Genomic DNA, 26,323 nt, shown 5'->3' on the forward strand with positions numbered 1-26,323 from the left:
GGGGAGCCGCCCGGCGTGCGCAGCAAGCTGCTGCTGCCCTACGAGGAGGCGGCGGGCGGCGGGGTGCTGCTGGCCGGCTGGACGCAGGCGGAGGGCAGCTGCCAGGTGTGGGAGCGCCCGGCCTACCGGCAGCGCTTCAACCGCAGCGAGGTGGTGAGCTGCCTGCCCGACGGCTCCACCGCCGGCGTGGTCTTCGAGCTGGCCGGCTCCTGGTACCTGGCCGTGGCGGCCACCTACTCAGAGGGCGACCGCGGCGCCCGGCTGGGCTGCGAGCCGGCCCAGTCAGATGCCACCACCGCCATCACGGTGCGCCGCACCGACAGCCTGCTGTCCAGCGAGGAGCTGGCCGTCGTCAAGTACAACGGGGACCCGCTGCACTTCGTGGACGCGCTCCGCTGGGAGAGTCGCCTCTTCTTCCCCTACTACAAGCTGAAGGCCAAGCTGGGCGATGACGGGGAGCTGCCGAGCATGGCCGTGCTGCGCCAGCTGCGGCCCTCGGAAAGCGCCTTCATGCTGCAAGGCCAGGTGTATCTGGACTGTGGCTGCAGGAGCCTCGTCGTCTCCTCCAGCCTCGTCCGCCAGGGAGCGAAGGGCTGGTGGGTGGGTGTTTTCCACCACAGCTGGAGCACCAAGACCTGGAACAGCACTGCTGTCTGCATCTTCGGGATGGAGGAGATGAGCGAGCAAGCCTGCGTTTCCACGCACTTCGCCGGGAACGGGAACCCTTGTGTAAGTTGTGGCACCGCTTTTCTTAAGCTTTGTCCCTTCAAACCGTTGTTGTCACTGTTGTTGTTGCCGCTGCTTTACTCCATCAGGTGTCCGAGGCAGACAGACCTGAAGGCTCGCGAAGTTCAGAGGAACTTCTGAGCTGGGCCAGGCTTTGCGCGTCAGCCCTGGCTCTGTCAGCCCTGAAAATCTCTCTAGCGCTTTGTGTTTCTACAGAGCTGATCCGCTAATGGGTCCTTGCAGGCTGTCTGATGGGTAGTGCCCTTCCCAGTCCCGTTCCAGGAAAGGCATGGAGGAAGGAACACCTGAGGGCATCCTGGCTCAGGCGTGCACCCGTTGCTGTCAAGGATTAGTCATACTTCACTGTATTTTTTATAGAGCCTAGATAAAGCATTTCCTACCTTGTTCTGTGCGTTCACATCTCATGTCATTGCAGCTACATCAGAAGTGAAAAAAAGCCCATCAAAGTGACTCCTGTGCACTGGGCTGCGTGCATTTTTATGCCTGTTGCTCACTAGTTATTTATGATTGCTTGCGTGGTGGCGGGTGTTTTCCAAAACTCCCAGGATTGTCCCTGCTCGGAAGGGCTCACAAAACCCACCCGAACATGTATACACAGCAGACAGCCATAGTCTCTTTGCTGATGTGGTGGTTACGTTTTTACAGCAGTGGTATCCCATGGAGATCCCCTTGTCACCTACTTCTGCAACACTGTCCCTTCAGCTCCTGCATCCTTTTAGAGTCAGCTGTTCGCAGGGAGGGCAGGGTGGGCAAGGCTGCCAGGTTTGCTATGGCCATGGCAACTAGTAAAACAATCAGCTAAAAATGTAATTCAAGACAAGAAGCTGCTTTCGCAAGGCCCTTCCATGCTTTTAAAAGTCACATCCCTCAGAAGTCTTCAGTTCTGTAGCAAAAGGAACAATGCTGAAATGCTGTAGTTCTCGGGGAGGACTACAGGGGATCGAGCCTTCATAATGAAAGCCCTGACCTTTTGCAGCTCCTCCTCCATCCATGGACTCTGCAGCTTCACCCCTCAATTCTTCCTCTGGTAGGACAGGCATTTGTTGTAAACTCCTTGAAAGAAGTCTAGGAGATTTACTATCGCTCCTTGACTTCCAAGATCTAGCCCGTAGCAGAGCACAGTGCTTGAGATTCTTCCAGACAAAAACTACCAGAGGGCACATATGATTCAATCTGCTCGTTTCCCTACTGAATTGCAAGACTGCTGCTGGTGTTAAAGGACCATAATTATGAATGAGAATCTGTATGTAGGTGAAACAACTGTGCTGAAGTCAATACCAAAAGACTTATTTCAACAGAGCCAGAACCAATCCTTAGATTTTCAATGACAGTTTATAACCTACTGCATGATTTCTGTGTTGTCACGTGGCAAACGTACTGAATGAAGTTCAAGTCTCCTTGCATCCCAAAATACACATTTGCTGTTTGGATTTTGAATTTGTATTCTTTGTTTTGAATTACTCATGGGGTTTCCTCCCTGGAAAACAAAGGTACTTTCTGAGCCTGCAAAAGCAAAAAAGGAACATCTCTGCACAGCAGATCCTTAATAAATACATTTCAAAGCCTGATGTTAGAAATTCCAGTTAAGTCTTTCGGAATTTATAGAGTATGGTAATGGCAGATATTTCCATCTGATCTGTGTTCTTCTGAATCCCCTATCTTCATTGTACCTGGGTGTCTGAATATGGAAAGCCGATGTTCCTCTTGTTTAAGGATAGGTCTGATTTAGCTCAAACTCCTGTTATCCCAAAGTTACTTTCATGTCCCAAAAGGCTTGTCCCTTCTCGGAATGTAGGTTGTGTTTGGCCATAACACTGAAGAATCTCAGCATTAAAAATGTTTAAAATGACTGCTTAATATTATGTCCCTAACTGTAACGATGTAGTTAATTTTGATACTCTGGCACAACGATAAATACAGCTTACTACTGACAATAAAAGGGTATTTAGTATTTTTTAAGATAGCAGACATCAGAGAGTTGAGCAGTAATATGGCCTGTAGCATTAGATGACTAATGATGCTCCCTTTTTAAGCTAATTATATGTGTTTGTAGTGTATAAACATAGAAACAAATGCAAGTTTTTCAGCTTTAATATGAATTTTTTTAGAACAGAAGGTTAGACTAGGCTAACGCAGAATAAGTTTATAGATGCCATGTCCATATGCTGCTGTTTCTGAGTTGATTTAATCCATATCCTTTTACTGTCTCTCACCAAATCATATGAGTCCCTGCAAAAGTGGAACATGTCCATGGACTTAAAAGTGTACTGGGTTCAGAACCAGCAGGAAAATAGTGCCTAGCCTGTTGGTCAGTATGGAGCATATAAGAAAGGTGTGTATAAAAGCTAGCAGTGACTCTGGCCAGAAGGGAGCTCCATGTGGGCCCCGAGCATCAATAGCATGCTGTAGAAGATGTGTAGACATGCAGCAAGCAGCAGGGCTTACGTGTGCTTTACAGCCCAGTCCCGGTAATGAGCGTGTGAATGTGTTGTGCCTGGGATTCGCGTTCTGTACAGCGTTTGTGGCTGGTGGACTGTGTTGAACATAACCCTGATTTTTGCCTTGAAGATATCATGTGTTATAGGGTGCTGTGGGTCTTAGGCTTCTTTGCCTGGTACACTTGAATTCCAGAGCTCAGGCATGATGTGGTCTCGTATGTGAATATGGATGCATCCTGTCAGTTTATGAAGGGACTGAAAACACAGGTTTTTTCACTGTAGGAATACAGTTTATAGTGAGATGGTATGTTAGGGATTAGTGCCAGCTTTGTCTTTCTTCTTATCTTGCCATTCTTCAGATCTTTGTCGATACTCTCATTATCTTTAGGCAAGACATCTTACTTATCTGTGCTTGTACTTGCATTGCCTTGGCACTGTGTCTCTAGCAGTACTCTGCGAGGGATACTCATCCCGAGTTGTTTGTGCTTCTGAATTCCCTGATACTCTAGTCATGCATATGCTACCCTAAGTTCAGTCTGGTACTGAGCTTTCTGGCCCTACCCCAGCAAAGCACTTAAGAGCATCTTTAACATCAGGTGTATAAGAAGTTCCATCATCTTCAAGGGAACTGCCCATGCATCTAGAGTTAAGTATGAACTTGAGTACTTCGCTGGATTGGATCCAAACTGCTTAGCATCCTGTAGGAACTCATTTTGGGTGTGTGACCTCTTTGGTGTTGCATTGCTGTTTAGCCCACATTTGACATTTGCATTAGGTTTTAACGCTGGATTTGAGTCTGCCATTCTGAATGATTGATTTTTCAGATCCTTGCTTACCAACTTTTTCAAAAAGTATGTGACTCTGCCACAAATTGTGTGGAATTGCTGCTTATGAGAACAAGCTAATTCTGCCTTCATTTCATGCGGTAGTATGCACAAAGCATTTTTGTCAAGTTGTCTGTGTTTATTTTCAATGCATATATTATTGGATTTCCAGAGATATGATCCATAATTAGCAAGAGGCAAGCCTCAAGCAAAATTCTGTGAACATTTTAGTTTTCTGTTCTACTTGTTTTTCTCTGATCCACACTTAATTTTGAGTATAGCCAGTTACACACACTGTTGAGGTGTATATGTTAAAGGCCTTGCTAGCGTAAACTACACGTACATCAGTGTGTCTTCACAGTTTCCTTAGCTGTTAAATGTGAATTTGCCAAATCTCATCCTCAGTTTCTTCTCAGAAACCTGATTGAACAATAACGGACGTTTTTGGTGGATTGCAATGATGAAATGGAAGCTGCCTAGCTAAAACATGAGGAATATTGGAATTTGTCACAAACTTGTTCCAGTACCTAGTGAACTTACAGCAAGCCTTTCCTTCCATTGCTCTGAGACTGAAGGGAAGCTCCTAGAATCTCAGCTATATCCCAGTGATAGGGATCTTGCAGACCATAGATAAGCAGATGAGTCGGAAAAGAGTGCTCAAATTAGAGTACATCAACAGGAGAGAGTTGCAGGATGTTACCTAACCACAGTGACAAATCTGGAAATTAGGTTCACAGTTGGAGAAAGTGAAATGGGAAGAAAATGACTCTACAATTTTACAGGAAGAAAATATATTTAAAAAAAACATATTAGGCTTGTAACTGAAAGACAGAGGGAGGTTGTTGCATTTTGTATTAAGATGTTTATTTTATGATGTACTAAAGGCTAAGTGGCTGGCTAGCTCCTAAATGATAAGATAACTTTGTTGGATTTCCATCTGCTGTTTAATGCAAGTAAAAATATACAACAGCCTGCTCTTTGAATTTTTGCATTTTTCATTGAGAAATAAATATGTGAGTTGGTATATGCCCCTTAATTTATAAAGCACAATTTGGAATCTTGGAACAAATTTTAGCTTTCCCTTCTCTACAGAAATCAGGTGTTGAAGTCAACAGAGCCACATCAGTTTAATCATGGCCAAATTTGCAAGAATGACATCTGAATTTTTGTGGTAACTCATTTCAAAGTGAGTCAAGATCTTCTACTTAAGTAAAGATTTACTAAATATCATTTGGTATCAGGATTGGACATGTAATTAATTTTCTAGTAGTAAAGTCATTTCCTGTGTATTACCAGAGTGCTAGTATTTCATCTGCTGTTTGACAGCTGTGCAGATTTCTAGAGTTAACATTGTCTTATTGCTGAGTGAATATTTCTGTCTGGCTACAATGAATCCTCAGTTTGTCTCTGTTTGGTGTGGGAAGTAAGCCACAGGAGTCTCATAAACTCTCAAATGATCAGTAATGAAGAGTTGCTTTTAGTCATCTGGCTTTACCAGGTGTTTTTAATGGAAACTTCTGAGGGCCTTGGGGAGCTCTTGAATAGAGGATTCATTTCCTTGGGATCACAGAATCACAGAGTCATTCAGGCTGGAAGGGACCTCAGCAAGTCCCTAGTCCATTCTCCTGCTCAAAACAGGATCGTCTGTGAGGTCAGACCAGGTTGCTCAGGGCTTCATCTGGTCAGGTCTGGAAACCTTCAAGGATGGAGAGTGCCCAGCCTCTCTTGGCTCCTGTTCCACTCTTTAACTGTCCTTATAGTGTTTGCTTTTTTTTTTTTTTAATCTCCTGTCCAATTGGAACCTCCCATGTCTCAATCTGTGGCCATTATCTCTAGTCATCCTGCGTGCAGCTCAGTGAAGAGCCTGGTTCTTTGGTCTCTCCAAAGCTATCTCTTCTCCAGGCTGAACCTGGTCCCTCGGCCTCTCCTCATAGGTGCTCCATGCCCCAGCCATCTGAGTGGCCCACCACTGAACTCGCTCCAGTTTATCAATATCTGTGCTGTCCCCAGATCTGGACACAGTATCCCAGATGCAATCTAATATGGGACAAGTAAAGGAGATGATAATCACTTTCATCAATCTACTGGCTATGCCCCTGTTGATACAGCCCAGGATGCTGTTGCTGCCTCGGTACATTGTTTAGCCTACTGCCCTCCAGTACCCTTGAGTCCTTTTCAGCAGAGTTGCTCTCCAGCCAGTCAGTCCCCAGACCATACAATTACCGGGGGTTAGTCCATCCCAGGTGCAGGACTTAGCATTTGTCTTTGTTGAATTTCTTGAAGTTCCTGTCAGCCTATTCCTTCAGCCTATCTAGGTACCTCTGAATGGCGGTCCTGTGAGAGTATCAACTCATTTTGGTGTCATCCACAAGCTTGATCAGGATGCTTTCAGTGTCTTCCTCCAGGTTATTGATAAAGATGTTGAACAGGACGGGTCCTACGTTCCCAGAGGAACTCCACCTGTAACCACTCTCTAGGTAGAGTACAAACCATTAACCAGTACCCTTTAAGCCTGATGATCCATCCAGTTTTTCATCCATCCAGTAGCCTTCCCACCTAGACTGTAACATCCCGACTTGGATATGAGGGTGCTGCAGGAAACAGTGTTAAGAGCCCTGCTAAAGTCAAGGTAAAATGACATCCGCTGGTCTCCCTTTGTCCACAAATTGAGTGATTTCATTATAGAAGGCAATCAGGTTGGTCAGGTATGGTTTATCCTTGGGCAATCCATGCTGGCTTTTCCCAGTCACCTTCTTCTCCTTCATGTGCCCAGAAATTGCATCCAAGAGGATTTGCTTCATGATTTCCCAAAGGAATAGGTGAGGCTGACCAACCTGTGGTTCCTCAGGTCATCCTTCTTGTCCTTTTTGAAGATGTGTGCAACGTTTGCCTTTCTTCAGTTGGAGACTTCACCTGATCTCCACAGCTTTTCAAATATGAGAGGGAGTGGCCTTGCAATGATATCAGAGAGCTCAGCATCTTGGCACAGATCCCATCTGGTCCCCAGGACTTATATGGGTTGGGATTTCTCAAGAAATCCCTGGCTTGAGCCTCTTCCAATATTAGTAGTTTCTCTCCTACTTGAACTCTGTAGGCACAAAGGCCTGCTGGTGAAGAAAGAGCCTCATCGGCGTCCACTGTCACTAAATCACCTGCCCCATTCAGCAACAGGCCTGCGTTTTCCTTATGTATTCTTTTACTACTCATATGGTAGTAGAAGCTCTTCTTGAAGCCCATGACATCCCTTACCAGTTTCAACTCTAGATGAGCTTTGGCTTTCCTAGTACAATTCCTGCGCATCCTGGCAATTCCTCCTTTGTAGCTTGCTCCTGCTTCCACCTCTTCTATACTGCTTTTCTACATTATAGTTCAGTTGTGAGTTTCCTGCTTAGCTGAGCGTCTCTCCCGATACATCTACCTGTTTTTGTGAGTTTTCATGCTTGGAGGAGGTTGACCTGAAAGACGTGCTGGCTCTCTTGAACAGCCTTTCCCTTCAAAGCTGCTTCTCATGTAATCCCATTTGTCAGTTCCCTGAAGAAGCTTTCCTTCAGGAGTCTGCTCTCCTGAAATCCAAGGTCTGTGCTCTGCTATCCTCTTTCCTCACCACCCTGAACTTAGTTATTTCCTAGTCACTAGAGCCAAGGCTGCCATTGATTATCACATCTCCACTCCATTCTTCCTTGTTTGCAAGTAGCAAATCCAGGACAGTATTACCTTCACTGACTCATCTGGCATCTTTATTAAGAAGTTGTCCCTTAGATGCTCCAGAAATCTCCCTGAATTGCTTGCTTCCCATGTGTTGTCCTTCCAGCATATATCAGGGAGTTAAAGTCTCCCATAAGAGCCAGGGCTTATGATTTGGAGACTTCTTCAAGTTGCTTGAAGACTTGGTTCACTTCCTCACCTTGTTTGGGTGGTCTGTAACAAAATCCCACCACGATGTGCTCAGTGGTCTCTTCTCTCATGTGACCCCCCAAGTTTTCACCCAGCCTGCCATCCGTCCCATAGAAGAGCTCCATACAGTTGAGCTGCTCCTTTGCAACCCCCCCCCTTTTTTTTCCCTGGCTTCTCTTTCCATTCATCACCGCACTCAATTGTGTGAGCAGTGCCACCACATCTTAGTTATTCCAAAGCAGTCACAGTTCTGCATCCATACACAGAGCTCCAGCTCCTCCTGCTTGTTTCCCAGGCATTTGTGCACAGGCACTTGAGGTGGGACCCCTTTCACCCTGTTTCATCCTTCCTGAGGGCACTCTCACTCTTGTCGCCCTGCCCTATGAACTTACCACCCCAACTTCCCTTTCCTCATTCAACTGCAAGCTATAGTCACCTTCCTCTGAAATACTTAGTTTAAAGCCTTCCTTGCCAGGTTGGCAAGCCTGTAGGCAAAGATGCTCTTACCCTACTTTGTCCAAGAGATCCCATCTCTCACTAATAGTCCTCATTCCTCAAAAAGGACCCTGTAGGACTGATAAAACCTGGGCTCCCATGTCCTTCGTTTTACCCCATAGCTCTATAGTCACTCTTGATTCACTGTAGGTCTCCCTTGGCAGTGTTTGTGGTGTCCATGTGGATGCGCAACAAGGGATAGTAGTCCGAGATATGGAAAAGCACTGCCAGTTTCTCTGCAATGTACTGGATCTGGGCCCCTAACAAGCAAAAAACCTCTCTTGAAAGCACAACTGTTTGGCAGATGTATGCCTTCATCCCACGCAGAAGGGAATCTCCAACCACTTGTCATGCACCACTTCCTCTTGCTCTCTGCTAATGCTCAGTTCATGCCCAGCTGGCTTTGAAGCCTCCCTTAATGGAGCTTGTTATCCTTCCTTGGTTGTTAGGGCTCTTTACTGATTCTGTAAATTCAGATCTGAGGGCGGAGAAGGAGCTTTTCTCCTGCTGCCAGAAGCAACAAGCTTCCAGCCTCCCCCATCTCAGGTCTCCATCGGTCACTTATTAAAGTGTAGCCTCTAACTGTCCCTCCTTACTTGCATTGTGAGGCTCACGATCTTACCTCTGCAAGGTCTCTGTGAAGACCCTCTGGTTTCCTGTTCATTCTCCCCAATACTGACCTGCGGTGGTTTGTCTTCCTTCCATTGCTGTGCAATACACCAAGAAAAAAATCCTCATGGAAATCAAATCTTGGAACAGTTCACCTCCTCATTCCTTAGCCCTAATAAATCCTGATTGCGTGCACCAATATTTAAATTTGTTACTCTCTGATGCAGTAAAAAGTGACACAGGAGGCTGAAGGATGCTGAAGTTAAGAAAGAAGAATGAGGCTCCAGAAGCTTTTTCCCTTTGGGAAAGGCATTTATGTGTTCCAGTAAGCTCGAGTGTTGTCTATTGCTATACACTACTCACAAGTTTTGTGTCCCTGTTGGCTAGCTGCATCCATTCATTCACTCTAAGGCTCAAATCCTGTATTTTTACTTTTTGGCCAGACTGCAATATGTTGAGTGCTGCATGAGCAAGAAAATGCTGCCCTTCCCTCTGAGGCATGCAATATAAAGAACTGAGACGAAATCAAGCCAGAAAATAGTAGTGAGAATATAGTGGCTGCAGCTGGAATCATACAGGGATAAATCTGAAAATGAGATAAAAAATATAAAATATGAATAAATACCTTTCAAGCCAATAATCCCCAAACAGCATAGAGATCTGATCTTAAGAGTAAAATATGAGTTAATTTAGGAGACCTCTAGGCTTACCTGTGAAAGTGAAGGTGTTTTGGGACCACAGAATAAAACAGAAGGGTGGAACTGAAGAATTAGAAAAAAAAGTCTTCTGGAACAGTATAGCCTTTTTTTGTGCGTTTCGTGTTTTCTTATGAGCCTGGAAGTGTTACGGGATAGATGATCATGGAGATGAATGACTCTTGAGGTATAAAGGAAGTTTAGACTGTAAATGCATTTTAGGGCTGGATTTAGCTGTGAAAGAAAAAGCTTGGAAAGACCCTACAGTGCTGTAACCCCATTAATCACAGTGGAAGAAGTAAAAGGGCTTGTTAAAAAAAAAAAAATGCATGTGGAAAAAGGATGACAGAAGGGTGAAAGCAGCAGCTGCACCCTGGAGGGAATGGGAAAACTGGAGAAATAGGTTGCAAAAGAGAGAAGACAATTTTTGTTGTGACTGCCCACTGACTAAATCCCACCTCTTGTTATCTTTATTAGCTCAATGCCATGATGACCCTCCCTCGAGCAAGTGAAGCGAGGGGAGGAGGCTTCCAGACTTGTCAGTATTGCTTCAGTCAGATGATGGGGATGCGCTGATATGACACTAGTTATTTTACTAGTACGTGGGTCAAAATAAAATCTGGCAGCAAAGCTTTTTGGATTCTGGGTGATTACTCCCCTCTTCTGAAGTCTTATTGTACAGAGTTCAGAAGGAACCTGGGGTGTTTTGTCTTCCTTGCAGTGCTATGCAGTACACCAAGGAAAAAGCCAAAATCATCATGGAAATTCAAGCTTGGAAGGCTTCATCTCCTCATTCCTCAGCATGAGTGAGGGCTCATTGCATCCATCAATGTTTGTTACCCTCTGATCTGATAGAAAAGTGAGGACTCTAACTTTTTCTGCTTTAAAATGCTTGCAGTCACTTTTTTTTTTTCATATCTAAAACAGACTTCCATGGTACTGGTCTCACGCCTGAGTTGATTTTATTGGAGTTCTGTGCCAGTACATGGCAGTCCCTATGTTTTCTTCCTACTGCATGAAAAATTATCTTTTTCTTTAAATACGAAAGTTAATCAAGTCTTCTTTTACTCCAAGTGGCTGTTCTGGCAAGCTAATTAAAATAATTCAGATGACTGAAAAAGATTTTAATTGACTTTGGATTGATGTTCAGAAAAATTTTATTTCTGTGTGGAAAGATTTTTTGGGGTTAAGCCAGCATTCTAGTATGCAGGAGGGTTGGATTCAGCTGTTACCTGGGTCATGGGTTTGCTTCACGACTTTGAGAAATGCCTTTACCTTTTTGCAAAATGAGGATTTTAATGGTCCTTTCTCCCACTCTCTGTTTCGTGCACTAAAACAAAAGAGGTTCTTGCACTCCGGGGATTCCCGTAGATTTAGGAATCTGTCCTGGAGGCTGAGGTTGTAGTTATTTTAAGTCGACTCATGGGGGTTGTTGCCAAAGGCCCAGACCTACCTGAGCTCTTTCCCCACCTCTACCTGCCTGCCGCTGTTTTGTGCCAGCACTTGTGTCCATGCAGCCGCATGTTCACCTGATCAGGAGACTGGCCCAGATGAAAATTTAGGCAGGCAGACAGACAGACAGACAGACAGACAGATAGATTGGTTTCCAGGCCATTTTCCAGCTGCAGCATTTCTTTAATCAGACTCATTGCGAAGCTGTGTGTTACCTTATATATATAGGGGAAGGGGAAGCAGACCATGGCTGGGGTTGGAGCTGTTTGGGGAGCAGGTGGGATCACACTTTTGGCAGCATCTATCACTAAGATTGACTTAAAGCAATTACAGGACTGCAAAATTAAGTTACTGCTTGCAAGGTAGAAGCCTGGGCTTGTAAGAGCCTTGGGATGGGAACAGTGTCTCACCTAGCGAAGGAGCAGTGCCTAGCACAGTATGGTCTTCCTTTTAGCACTTGATCTTCTACAGTGCAGATAATAGATTAGGGATATTTGGTTTGGGTTCTTTTCCCCCAAGATGCAGGGATTTCCTGCACTATATTTTCTTATATGAGCTGCTTACATGCTTCTGTTAGTTAGCATCGTCCAGCTTGTAAGTGTTGAGAATTGTAAGTGACATTTTGAAGTCTGCACAGGTACATTTAGTCTAGGCTTAGTGAGCCAAAACTTTTCATCCTCACTCTGATGTAACTCATACGCCACTGTAAAGACCTTATCATTTTGTGAAACAAAATAACAAGTGTGTTATTAAAACAGATTTCTCTAATGCTACATGATATTCAGATAATGTCATAATGTCATAATAAGAAAATTTGTATTATTCCTTTTGTTATTATCATAGTTTTGTCATAACATGTATTGCCAACTCTGAATTAAACATATCCTTGGAAACCTTCATTTCTATACATAGCAGAACTATGAAAGTGCAAAGAGCAAGAAAATAAGCTCTTTTTAGTGCTAACACTGACATGAACTGTATGCTGCTCTATTTCATTTTTATATTTATGTAATATGCAAGTCGCAGTTTCCTTTAGTGTGAAGCAGGAAACCAGAAAGGGGAGGATTAATGTCTGCATTTTCTGACAAGAAAAAAAAAACAAAAGAACAAATGAAGTCTGTGTGTTTGAAGAACCTCCTTTCTCTGGAATACTTGCATGCTTTTAAAAGTGGTTTCTGAGTGTATCCATAGCCTTCTTGATAGATCCAGTCAGGTGACAGCAAAACATTGCCACACGGAGAAGAACTGGCAATTCAGAATAGGTCCAGGCATTATGTCCCAAAAAAAGAGAGATTCAATTATGAAGTAATGTGCTGCTCTTAGACCAAGCCTATGTCATATTGAAGTCAGTGGTTTAGCTACAGTAGATGTAATCTCTGCTGCAGGTGTGACCAGGTACCATATAAAAAAAGTAGTTTTGTGTTTCATGCACTGCTTCCAAGGATATTTTGCTCTGAAATTGTGTCAAAATAAAAATATTATCCAAGCTGTTATCTGAAATTGAGCTCTCTGAGAATCTTTTCAGGGATTCTTCTTTTCCTTTCTATTAATATTTTGCTGTGTAGATGAATAGTTTTGTAATAATTTTCTCTTGTATCTGATTTTCAGGAGGCGCGATCAATCAAGAAGTTACCTACCTTGATTCACTCTGGTTTAGTGGCTGTTTTCGGCACGGTTGTTTTGAATCAGATAGTTCTGTTTCTGGGAACAGATGATGGACAGTTACTGAAGGTAAGCTGAATGTGGGTCCCATGGGGATGCCTCCCTTCTGCACCAGCTACTGGTGTGTTCAAAAGAGCAAAAGTTTCCTGTATTTTTACGCACTGTGATGTAAACAGAATACCCTGAATCTCTGTTTCTTTTTTGTTTGTTTTATGAAGAAACTGCTCTGTTGTTACTTGGAGAACAAGATAACTTTCAGAAGCAATTATGTACCCTGCTTAAAATTCATGGAAACGTTTCATTAATCTACTAATGCCCTTAGTAATTAATTTATGGACTGCAGACTTTTCAGTTGCACTGTCTTTTGTTTACTTCCTTACTTTGTTTTTTTCCAACGGAAATATTAAATACTACTAGATTTTGGGAGCCTGTGAAGGGAACATGTTTGTTTGTTTGTTTGTTTGTTTGTTTATTAGCCTATCTGCGTGATGTGCATAGCCGTCCATTAGAGAAAAAAACGAAAGACTCACTTTGCCGTAGCTTCTGAATAGTTGACCTGTGCCAGCTTAAATCAGTCACCTAGAAGTGAAAGTCACCTTATCTTAGTATCAAACCTTTCAACCATCCAGTCAAATGTCTTTATGGTTGAATTTTTTTCTGGGGTTTTGCGAGAATGTGTATTTCCTGTCTGCACGGCAAAGGATTATTCTCATTTTTTGTTTTTATTAAACAGGCAGTTGGAGGGGAATATAATAAAGATCATGAAAAGCTTCTACCCATTTGATTTCACTGTGCTAAGCTAATGCTTTTGACAATGAAAAATAAAATTGAAGGCTTTCATGTCCCATTTGCAGAGTGAGGACCATGAACATATCTCCCTTGTTTAGTCGTGTTTATGGAAATAAGAGATAAAAGTCATAGAAAACTTTGTATTGATGTTAGTGTATTTATTAACTTGAAAATTAAAGTGGTCTCTGATTCTCTTAAATTCTGTGAGAAGAGTGGTGGAAAGCTCTGGAGTTACGCGAGGTAAGAAAAAATAATAGCAACCTAAATGTATACTCACAGAAGCCACAAAGAAGCTTCTGTCTTGAAGGCATTTGTCAGTAACTGGCATAGGTTCCTTTTTACATGATGGTAGTTCTCATGTGGTGGTGTCCTGGATGTTAATTTGTTTTGTGAACACCCTACTCTCCACTCCATTCATAGAAGTACTTAACACATTATGACTTTTATTTTGGATATAGTTATCTCTTCCACATTCAGTCTTTCTGTCAATCAGGAACACATTTGATGAAAAGGATGTTTCCTACATTATACCAGTGCCAGATTCAGTGCAAAATGTGTCTGGCATGTATGTGGTAGAAATTCTGTTCTGACTGCCTTTTCCTCCATCTTTCTGCAATATAAGAGCCAGGTGTGATTTTGAATTTTATCAGGGCACAGTAAATCATCTGCGAGGTTCTGATATAGCTAGTGAAAGAGCAAAAATTAGGCTTATGATTAAAATACTAACTGATAAATAAAAGGGTTTGTGAATAATTTCCTTTCACTTGTTTTAGGCTATTCTTAATGAGGATATGGTATCTAGTTGCCCAGAGATTTTATATGAAATTAAGGAAGAAACTTCCATTTTCCCCAAACTTCGACTTGATCCAGTAGATAATAACTACATCTATTTGTCATCTGCCAGTAAGGTAAGTACAATATTAAATTCAAGTAAACTGCTGCTTTAAGGATTTATACCACTTTATAGGTGAAGTATCTGTTTGGATCAGAGTCAGACCTTAACTATCCAAACTCAGGTTACCAGATTTACATGTTTTGTCTGCACTTCTGCAGAGCTCATAGGAGCTTCCATGTCCATGGTGCTGCCCACTGTTCCTATAGCCCAGCAAGGCCCTTAATGCCATGCTTATTTTATGTTATTCTGTTTAGAGATTCTTTATGTTTCTCTTTTTCCTGGAGCCTTGCATATCTGGCTGGCATCATGCAAAAGCAAGCTTGGAGTTAGCAAACACAGCTTAACAGATGCTTTGGAGAGGATGTTACTCTGAATTGGTAATCTAGGCCTCGGTAGGCTGGTGTTTGCTGTTTGATTATGCAGTCTCTAGTGTGGAGAAGTCTCTTAACTGAAGAGATGGGTTTGAAGTCTTAGTCCTGCTGAGGCTAGTGATAAAATTCTCATCATCTTCAGTTAAGCCAAGTCTCAAAAAAAAAAAAAACCCCACCCACAATCAGAAGTGATGAATATGTGTGCAGAGTGAAGCCAAGGAGTCCAAGATGCCCTGAGAGCTGCTGTGTGTGGGCAGTTGTGTCAGAACGGCACCTTGAGCAGAGAGCAGCTCTGGGGAACTGGTGCAGTTGTTGCAGCATGTCCTGCAGCAAGGCTGCTGGGCATGAACTTTGCAAATTCCTTCATCTCACCAGCAGCTGAGAAGACAGCAGTGAAAATGTGTGGGCTGGCTGGCTATCTTAGCTGGGCATGATTTCACCCAGCACTTTGATACCTTCATTTATATGTATATGTAAATATACACAGGAAAGACTTAGGTTTTCTTTAGCTTTAATAAAAGATCATAGTGTTATGGAGGAGCAACAGCTTTTAGAAACAGCTTTTTTTTTTTCTTGGTAGTAGTCTAAGATGCTGGCAGGTTCCTGAACCTACTGATTATCTCAAACATCTCCAGTTAAACTGAGTTTCATAATGTGTGGTTGGAAAAAAAGAGTAAATAGAGTTCTGCATAAAGACATATCCTTGTTTCTGTTAACAAAATATAGAAATTTTTAATTCTTGCAAATTTGTAAACAAATGTTTTGAATCAGGAATGTTTTTATTATTAACATTTTTAATTCACATTATTATTAAAACTTTATTATATTTTTAAACAGCTTTCTCTTTTTTTTTTTTCCTTTTCTGAAAATGGCTGACTAGGAAATTTGAGCTGAATGTACAAGTATAGATACATGCAATATAATCACAATCATCTATATTTACCTATTGAAATGGCATTTGCACGCATGTTTGGTAGTTGCATGCATTTGTACCAGTTTGCACGTGCAGTTACCTGACATGTTGATGCAAACATAAATGCATTTGTTTTGCACGTGCATTTTTGAATGCACCTTCATTAGTCATTTAAAAACTTCAGTTCTGGTGTGAGGAAAACAGTATTCTGCTAAGCAGAACATTATTCATAAAATATGCTTCCTTCTTACTGTTATCACTGTGCTAATGAGTTTTTCATGCATTGCTTTGTCTGTGCTGGCTAGTTAGGAGTAGAACCAAACTGTCATTGTCAGAGCAGTTTCATCATCTGATGACAAAATATGATGCGTATAAAATAGGCTACAAATGTCTACCCAAAGGTCTTCTGGCAGAGAGGAGCACATACGGAAACTTCCCCAAAGGCATTGTATTTGGATGCTGTCAGATTTTTAAAGGTAATCTTCAACTTCCCCTACTTATGGAGGCTGTTTTAATTCACTGTATTCTTTGGGTTTAGGTGAGAAGAATACCAGTTGCAAATTGCGGTAGATTTGTTTCCCAGCAAGAATGCTTATCTGCAAAGGATCCCTACTGTGGGTGGTGTTCTTTGAATCAAAGGTATTTTCTGGTGTTTTAGACCTGCATATAAAAGCAATGCATTATTACTTACTGTATGTTTTTACTAGCTTGGGGCTATTCAGCGTTAAGATAGTATATCTTTGTATCTACTGAATTTTTATGTAATCAATCATAGCCATATATGTGAGCCACTTTATTGTCGTGTGAAAAGGTGCTCTGCGCCTTTTAGAGCCCATGTTAAACCTCTGATTTTTGAGATCTGCACGTAAAATTTATGTTGGGCTAAAAAGAAAGGATTTTGGTTTTAGAACAGATGTTTTTGCATTCACAATTGATTGGGATATGAAATTGTGTACACATGCTTGAAGCATTTTGATAGCTGGGCAGCATCTTGCTTGTGAAAACAGGGAAAGAGTGCTCAGCTGTCTTCAGTATTCACAGTTCCTTGCTTTGGAACCATTGCCTTTTGCTTTAGGCCAGTGGCGAGCGACTTTCCAAACACTTCACCCTCCCATTCAAGTCATTGGTTTTGCTGCTTTCTTTGAAGTGGGTTTCAGAACTGCTGTACTGTATTTCTGGACATGGAAAGACTGGGCTGGAGGACTTCCCAGGTCATCAAGGCTAGTCCTGACTATGGCAAGCAACCACATCATGTAAACCCACTCAAACTGATCAAGCCCTGTCCTGAATTGAGGAAGGCTTTTTGCCCTCAGTGCTTGGATTGACTGGCTGTCCAAGAGCCTCATTGTTCCGCTGCTTTAAAATCTTTCTCCTTGTTTTCATCACGAATCTATTCATAGACAGGGTATACCCATTCTTCTGGTGCCAACATTGCTTCAGATAGATTTTCCCCTCCCTCACACTTACCACTTCAATATTTTTGTGAAAGCAGACCGTTTCTTAAGTTTCATTTTGCTGCACTAAAACAGCCAACTTCAATAATAGCCCTTCTGTGCAGTTTCTATGCATGTTTTTTTAAATATGGACGACTAGGACTGTCATAGTATTTCAGAAGAGACGTCACCTTGCTCAGTGGTGTTTAATCCTTCCCAGTCTATCCAGGAAGCACCTTACTTGGTATGTCCTGGAATTACAAATGTCTTCTTCATGACTGCATCACGTTGATGGGCCACAATCATCCATGATCAAATAATGCCCCCAGGTCCTTCTCTTTCTTTGTTTCCCCCCCCCCCCCAACTAATAAGTTTCCACTCTAAAGCACATATGGGTTGAGAGGTTTCTATTGCTCTAAGTACATGTTCTTGTATTTTGTGCTATGTAATGTCATCCTATTTCAAGGTCATCCACGTTTTCCTGTGTGATATTCTGATCCTTCTCTGCATGATAATATTCTCAACTTGATATCATCAGCAGAGGTCATCAGCATATACCTTCTTTTTATGCCAGTTCATTGGTGACTAAAACATTAAGCAAAAATGGTTACAGCAATGATTTTCGGGGAATTCCACTAGTGACCTTCCCTTAGAAGGTTAATACTACCCATTTTGATTTGTTTCAGTGTCAACATGATGTTGTTGAAGACTAACTTGTTTGTATTTGCAAAGGTGGTTATTAGAAGAGACTGGATTTTTGTTCTCTGATGTGTTTTATTCAAACCCTCTTTTGCTCTCTTATTAGAGGCTGTGTATGTTAAGAGTGTTAAACTTTTCAGGCTTTTAATTACCTTATAAAGAGCTTGAAAATAGCAGTTATTAGTCAGTAAATCCCCTTTTTATGAGGGGAATCACTAAAAGTTTCCAACTGGTTGAAACAGAGATCATTTACTCTTTTGGAGAAAAAGTAAATTACTGTAATGTGAATCCTCTTTAACACCTACATCATTTTTCTTTGTTAAGCCCTTAGCATCATTAAATGTTTGTGTTTGTGAAAGTATAGCTCTGAGTGAAACTTTAGAAAAAGAAAGAAATGTTTTTAGCAAATGTTTTTAGTAAAATCAGGACATGTCCGCTAAAGCAATATACTCCATAATACATTTTTGTTATTTGGAAAAATATACCTGCTGTTGTCAGGAGACAGAAGTGTTGATTTTGTGTTAAAGAGATTGATGATAGATCTTACACTCTAACTAGAGAATAAATTTTATGTTAAATATCCATTCCAGTTTTAATAAAACTTATTAGCAGTGCTTCATTTTAAAGACTGTGGATTCAAATCCAATGTTTTGGTGAAAAAATATACACATCCTATTGGAAGTGAAAACAAAATGAAACAAAATATTTCTACTCTTCATATTTCTACTGTTTGTTCCACAGGAACAAATGTATAAATTCTCCTTTTCACTTACACTCATTCAAAAGAATTAGTCATAGCATAGTATGATTTCTCTTAATGTATATTGATTTTCTTCAGATGAATCAGATTTATCTGAAGTATGTTGAAATTACTCCAATGCAAAGCACTGATGTTTTCCATGTATTTCAATATGGAAATGGTACAATATATCTTAGTTGTCTGACATGATGAACCTGACTTTCAAATTTGGTCAGTGCTTGTGGCATCTACAGACTTCATTTAGGGGTTGGTATCTTGGAAAATCAAGCCAAAACTTTCTCTGAAATTGTGTTCCTGTTCTACAAGGCAATCAGCATATTATAGCAAGACAGAGAGAACAAACTCCATAGGCTCTGTAGTTAATATAATGGTTAATGAAGCAGAGGTTTAAATACATATGAATGAGCCAGTATGCATAGGTACCGTGTTGTTCATCATGAAATAAGAGGAATGTGATTCACATTGTGAAGAGGAATCTTTAGTAGCATAAAGAACTAGCTTGCTGTGAAAGATTAGAGAAATTCTTCTCTCTGCTTTTCTCTGTACACAAATCCGTGCATGTTGGAAATCTGAGCCACTGAGTACTTAAAGCGGATACTGCCCCTTCATGTCTCATGGAAGCCTCAGACTCCTTCTCCCTAAATTTGCTCCCTTTCCGGGGATTACTAATGAATCTCACTTTTTGCTTTTTGTCCTTTCTTGTTACTCTCTCTCTTTCTTGCTATTCTCTTCCATGTTGTATAGGGTCTGGCCTAGTCTGCCTTTCCGGGAAAGCCAAACTCCAGAAATTTTGAAATTTTCAGCTACTTTTGATGCATTGATTTTTTTTTTTTCCTTTCTTAGGAGTTGTCTGAACCTGAATATGCTGATAAACCCTTCTCAGCAGCATGTGGTTCTCAAATAATGTTTATCTGTTATGTTCATTCCAATACACTCACAAACAATATAGATTGTCTTGAAATAGGGCTATAACAAAATAATCTCGTCCTTAAGCAAGTGGATTTCATGTTATTGTTGCCCTGTACAAGGCAATTTTGCTAATTTATGCTGAGAGGCACCAGACGTTCTACTTTCCCCTTTGCTGATGTTTCCTACAAAATGACCATTCCCCTCAGCACATAGCGTGAGTGTTAAAGGCCAGCTTTTACAACAGCAGAAGATGCATTTTCCCTAGCACAAAAACATGCACAGCCCTGGGTCCTGGGTGACATTACTTTTTTTGCCATGCAACTGTTAGATCCTTCTTTATAAACGAGGGAAACTAGCTCACTACTTGTATTGCTCAGGCAATCTAAGGATGCAAATATCTTTGTCCTAGGCAGTTTTAGAGATTCAGCTCTATAAATAGCTTTCTTCTTCAGTATTAGTGTCACTGAAATCTATATGCTTGTCTTGTGCCAAATATGGTAAATGTGTTTCTTTGCATCTTCAACAGTGAGATCCTCAGACCATCAGAAACTACTGGATGTCTGTCTCCCGTGTCTCATTCCCAGTGGGAGTTAGTTACCTATACCTCCCTGAGCATTCGGGTTTATAGATATCTGTTGCTAACATCTTGCCTTTTGTGGTTCAAAAGCTGTGGTGCTTATGGACCTTGGTGATCTCAGTAATGTGAAGAGAGATATACATGAGGCCAAAATTTGACCTAGTTAAGTCAACTTGAAATATGTCAAGCATATTCTCAATTTATTATAGTATAGTAATGATCTGAATGTATTCAGATGCAAAACGCCAGCACGTTCTTATGCAGCAGGAACTCCGTTTCCTGAGTCAGACCACACAGGAAGTGGCCTTGTGCTTAACTGCATTCCTGTCACCAGCATCTTGATTTACAGAGATGATGGCTATATGGTCTGTTTGGGGGGTTACTTTAGGCATTTTGGAAAGTGGTGGACATTTTTCTTGAAAGTCTTTCATTTCTTTTTTCTTCTGCGGAAAAAACCCTCTTGTCTAAATGTGTTTATACAGTGAGCTCTGAACTCCTCCTGAGGCCCATGTTTTGGAAACGTGTGCACATATCTAACGTTTAGCCAAGCAATAGTTCATTAAGACCCATGCGACTGCTCACATAGTTGAGGCTACATGTGCTTCTGCTTTTTCATGGAATTGAGGCCTCATACTTCTTTTGTTCTACCTAATTCAAACAGTCTGTTTTGAGGGAAAATTCTTTAAGTAATATCTGGAAGTGAACACTATTAAAATATTCAGATATATGCAGTGAGTACTTGCTTGTATTGACTTGCTAGCTATCTGAAATTATTTGGAGTTAAGCTGTGGATTGTTCATTAACTCTCCACTCCAGTATTTTAAGGATTCACTTTTCAAACAGAGTGATTGTCCATCTAATTTGTATGCTGATGTTCTGGTTTTTTGCATGTATTAATATGTGTAATCTCTGTAGTGTTTATATCTCCCAGTGTTTCCTCATTCTTTCATAATTTTGTGCTATCTGCTGCATGCTTTCTATTTCCAACAATTTGCTATATAAAACATTTACTTTGTGCCATCCTACTTCTGAAATTGAATTTGTTCTTGAAGATGGAGAAATCTATTTTGAAGTACCTCACATCGGTGGACAGTGAACAAGATTAATAGGAATGATTCATCTCATCAGCTGTACATGTCTGTAGCATAGCTCTACATCTGAGCTTCAACCTCAGCTCCCCTTGCGCTCAGTGGAGAGAAGGAGCAGCTTCTGTCTGGTGTGATTCATCTCATTTTTGTGTGAATGTCTAAAACAGGTCAGGTTACTCACACCCTAAAAGAGCCTATGTCTCTCCATTGAGTGTAGAGGGAACTGAGGGATCGGGTCTAGAGCTGTACATTGAAACAGTCTAAAGTTAAGGGTGATGAATTCCAGCCCAAGCTACAAAGTCCATCATTACTGGCCAAGCATCTAATGTTTCCTTGAGTCCCATTGACTTAATCAGGACCCTAGAGCATACATCAATGTGTTGTAATTTATTTTGATAAGCAGAAGATTTTCCTGATTGTTTTCCTGGAGCTTTTTGTGGGTGTTACCGTATTCCTGTAAAAAAATCAATCGTGTTCCTGTAAAAAATCAATAGCATTAAATAAGTTGAAGTACAGTGTCTGCAATCAAAGCCACCATAAGGAGGCTAGTATAATTTTATTTCTGCTTTTAGGTGCGCATTAAAAGAAAATTGTACACATTCAAGCAGCGTAAATGGTTGGTATAACATTTCACATGCACCTGATAAAGATCTGAAAATCCTGCTAAGTTTCCCTGCCAGAAATCAGGTATGTACATGCAGCTTTATGCATATTTGTTTATTGTGATTTTAAATGTGGTGTTCTGTCACTTATTGCAGCTTCCCTTCTTTTGTCACTGTGCTCCATATATTAGTCGCTCTTATCTAAACAATTGGCAAATATATAGGAAAAGCCAATAAGCTGAATGTATAGATCAGGCAGATGCTCTCTTCCTCTGTTATAAAACATATCCTCACTCTATACTTCATGATGTTGACTCGAAAATTCACTATGCTGACAAAGGCATTGCTTTCATTATATCAGCTATTTTAGTATTTCAAGTGTATTGTCTACGTTCTAAGCTTTATAGCAAGCTACAAAACATTCACTGGGACATATGTGCTAACACAAATACATCTTTAAGTGTTTGGTATTAGTGTTTATTCAGTGTCTGCTCAGAGCAAACATAGCCTTGAGTATTTGATTATCAAGTATTGTGACTGGCCACTTAATTTGCACGCTATTGTGCCTGCCTTCCCGATTGAATGCACTAATGTGCTTGTATTCTGTCTGCCCGAACAAAGGAGAATTTGTGGTAAGACAAATTCTGTTTCCTAATTAAGTGCACTTTGTATATTGATGCAAAAGTATGCTTTCTGTGAGGAGCTGTGCATTCTTGCTCAAATATTTTTAAGGGACAGCATATAGCACTGTTATGGCAAAATTCTAGTATGATATATTCCAAATGATATATTCCAAATTTCCCCTCACATAATTTACAGATCCATTTAATTTCAGTAAATAAGCAATATGTTCCTTTCAGCACTCTTTTTGTATTGCTTCTCCAGTTGGGAGAGGCTTTTTCCTTTGATAGGCTACCTAGTAAATTGTCTGCTTCTGCCATGAAAATTTTCTTCTGTACATTCCATAGTCTGAAGTTTTCTGTAAAGACAAGATGACAGCTTAACAAGTATTACAAGAAATCCATTGTATTTTTATGTTTTTATAGGTTGCTGTGGCTGCAAGTATAAGCAAAATCCTTACTTCTTGTATGGTAAAAATTATAAAACCTATTGAAATACTTTATGAAAATGTAATGCTGAAAAACTCATCTTGTTTCTGCAATCTAACTACACCAGTGATAACTGATAATGGTATGTTTTACTTTCCATTTATTTCATACTTATTCATTGTCCTTTATTGCTGAGGAGAACTGAGCCTAAACACAGGTCTAATGTGTGTAAGTGTAGGTAATGCTTTCTATTAAATGACATTGAAAAAAATTATTCCTGTTCTGGCAAATGATTTGAGTATATTTACACTATTCTTGATAATTAAAGTTTTTTTAATAGAGAATCCTCTCTAGAAGAAATACAATATTTTAACATTCATAGCTAGAAGCAGATTCCTCAATTCGGCTTATAGCAGTTCAGTCTTTTTAGGAGTGTGTCTACATGGTGCAGCTACCAGCTATACAAGGAAACTCAGGGTAGCTACAAGTACAAGCAAACTGGCTGGAGTCATGGAAGAGGGTTGTTCAGTGCTCTGCCTGGGAAAATGAACCCATCTCAGCCCTTCTCTCATCTGCAAATTTGTTTTTGCAGGAAGCTGTACCAGCATAAATAAGAGGAGAGTTTGACTGTGAATGTCTGTACAATAAATAATCTTCACTTTCAGTTAACTGTTTAAACCTACTTTAGATGCTTGTCAGAAAATAATTTTTGCATATAGAGGCTACCACCTGTAGATACGCAGAAAAATACAGGCTTCGGGGTAATATGGCTGGTTTATCTTTTTGTGTTTGACTTGATTTATATTTCCAAGTTAGTGGTTGAATCATTACACAATAATTCTTATACTAGTTTGTTTACCAGTAGTTCTCAGAAACATAGACCTGAGAAATTTGTGTTGGTCATGTGGATCACATGATCTGTTTTGTGCATTTTGGGGGTTATTGTAGATCTTAGAATGAGGTGGTGAATTACTGAATGTCTGGACTTCTGGAATTTTTGAGCTGTTCTCTAGGCTTTGGTCTCAAAGTTCAGATGATAAACCTTCACAGCAGGGTGTTATTTGATTAATAGAAGGAAAAAGTCCTTCCTGCATTGCTTCAGGGGTCTGTATAGAAGCACAAAACTCTTTAAAACAGTTTGAATTTACATTTCTTTGTTTTTGTTAGAACACAAAAGAGAGCTTAAATCTAAACCAGGGCGTAAAGATGGCAGACTCAAGAATACCATGTATTTTTAAGTTACATGAAGAGGAAATAGAAAATTTAGATAAGTGCCTGCCTTCATCTTTTCCTAGATAATGTAGCCCAAAAGATATGTAACATTTTGCATAAATCTGATTCTGTTATAATAACTTTGTGTAGAAAGAGGAATGAATTGTTAACCAGAACTTACAATGTCCTGTCTTTTTGTAGATTGCGGTGCTGCAAAAAGCTCTCTTTATGGGATCCTTGTCCCTGAGAGAGGTTCCTTGCAACATTGAGATCTCGGGAGATCATCCTATGGCCTTTGCATATCATAATGCCTATTGTATCTATTTTGTGTGTCAAGTTCCTGTCTTAATACTGATTTGAGAATCAAGAAGAAAAGCCATTGTCCTTAATAGGTGACATTTAGGGTATCATGAGTATTAGGACACTCACAGAACTCATGTGTGAGGTGTAGCCAAAGTTGGTTCTCATCTGAGCAAGCCAACCTGTGATAAAGACAAAGATTTCTGTACCTTTGCAAAGTAGGTATACCTTAAATGTGTAGCTTTCACATATTAAGAAGCCATCTACTTCTTAGCATAAAGAAGCCAGAAGACTGCACACATGGGTTTCATTTGATCTCAGACAGTCATTCATTTTGCAGACATACACATCTGCAGACACGCAAATGAAAGGGACTATGGTTTAAGTGGTATATCTAACTCTGCTCTTCGATGTGGTATTCTGCTCATGGGAGAAGAAGATACTCTTTCATTCCACAGCTGCCAGTGAATTGTCGGTACAGTAATTACGAGCTGAAATAATGGCAAATTGACTCATGCAATCATAAAAGATTTAAATAGGATGAAAATTGCTATTGCATAGACTACAAAAGAAGACTCTGAGACTAAGTGAGACAAAATGGGAGGAGTGCGGATATGTTGGGATCTCTTGCATTAGAACAGTCTGTTGCCTTAGAAGACTTGAATTCAGGATCTGGCTGTGCCACAGGTGGACTATGTGCTCTTGGGGGGTGATTTGATATCCCTACTTCATGGTAGCATTTCCTCAGCTGTATCCTGACAGTAACATTACTTCTCTATATCATGCAGAGATGACATCAAGGTTAATTAATGAGTGTATGTAAAGTCTTTGAATAAGGTGCTAAAAGGTGCTACTGAAGGACAAAATCTCGTTATTTTTATCAGTCAAAAGTGTGAGCGAATGTGTGTGTGAGAGAAAAAGGAAGTGCATACCATGTAGAGAACAGCTGAAGGCACATGAGACTTCAAGTCAGGGTTTTTTTTTACAGTAATCTCTTGTAATATCTGGCATATGTCTAACAGTCACATTTTTCCAGATTGTCTAGTTCTTGAAGCATCGCTGTCCTCAAGCTCTTGGAATATCACACAAACATTTCAGTTGAAAAAGTAAGAACCTCTTTCTTATTGAATCTCATCGAGGGGTTTATGTGCGTGTGTGGGGAGGGGGGCTGAAGTATAGTTGCTCTTTTTTTCATACTTACAAAAGGAAATACATTTCACCAGATATAGCAAAACCCCTTTTCTCGGTCCATTTCCTCTTTCTCCTCTCTTTCTTTGTTCTTAGAAAGCTACTTTCATGTGATGCTTCTGTTGTTTATCAGGACCTTGGCAGCTCTAGGAGAGTTATTACAATACAGGTCACTTCTGACAAGTGCCTGATGAGATAGTGAAGGATGGCACAATGATATTAAGATCCTTTTTTTCTGTGTGAGAAAGGAGGGCCACCTGTTACTAGCTCAGGATAAAACCTGGATCAGAGAAGTTTCAGTCGACTGAAAGAGTCAAGAGATTCTGTAAAAGTCACCTTTTGGAGTTGTTTTTTAATTGTTCGGGATGCCATTTAAATGTGATACACAGGTATCATGAGTACAGTTAAAACAGAAAGCAACGCTTCATCTGCTAATAGTAGTAGCGAATACCTGTTGTTCTGTGCAAAGTATTCTTCAGAGCCATAGTCTTTGTTCCAAGCTCTCAGCAGGAATAGTTTGTGCCCAGTCCATTGACTAACCCTTTATGATACCTAGTTGTAAGACCTTAGAAAGGTCTGGCTAACGTACACTCTAGGTAATTACAGTGCTCCCTTTCAGAGCTCTGCTCTTCCCTGTATACAGAGGCTAATTCATAGGCATCTGGGAAGAAACCGAACTCCTGCTTTTTGAGAATTGGCACATCAGTTCCCTGTCCTTGGAG

General features: G+C 40.7%; 1 protein-coding gene across 1 annotated transcript in view; it reads left to right on the top strand.

Annotated features, from left to right (window-relative positions):
- The first annotated feature begins 16 nt into the window (after positions 1–16).
- PLXNC1 (plexin C1) overlaps positions 17–26,323 on the top strand; it is a 71,228-nt gene continuing 44,921 nt past the window's right edge. The window contains exons 1-7 of the mRNA XM_026066065.1: positions 17–729; positions 12,763–12,885; positions 14,379–14,513; positions 16,323–16,423; positions 21,823–21,937; positions 22,899–23,043; positions 25,450–25,519. Coding sequence (XP_025921850.1) covers positions 469–729; positions 12,763–12,885; positions 14,379–14,513; positions 16,323–16,423; positions 21,823–21,937; positions 22,899–23,043; positions 25,450–25,519 — 950 coding nt within the window. The 5' untranslated portion in view covers positions 17–468. The remainder of the gene's footprint in view (positions 730–12,762; positions 12,886–14,378; positions 14,514–16,322; positions 16,424–21,822; positions 21,938–22,898; positions 23,044–25,449; positions 25,520–26,323) is intronic.

The sequence above is a fragment of the Apteryx rowi genome, unplaced genomic scaffold (genome assembly GCF_003343035.1).
Source record: "Apteryx rowi isolate R43461 unplaced genomic scaffold, aptRow1 scaffold_237, whole genome shotgun sequence".
NCBI lineage: Eukaryota > Metazoa > Chordata > Aves > Apterygiformes > Apterygidae > Apteryx > Apteryx rowi.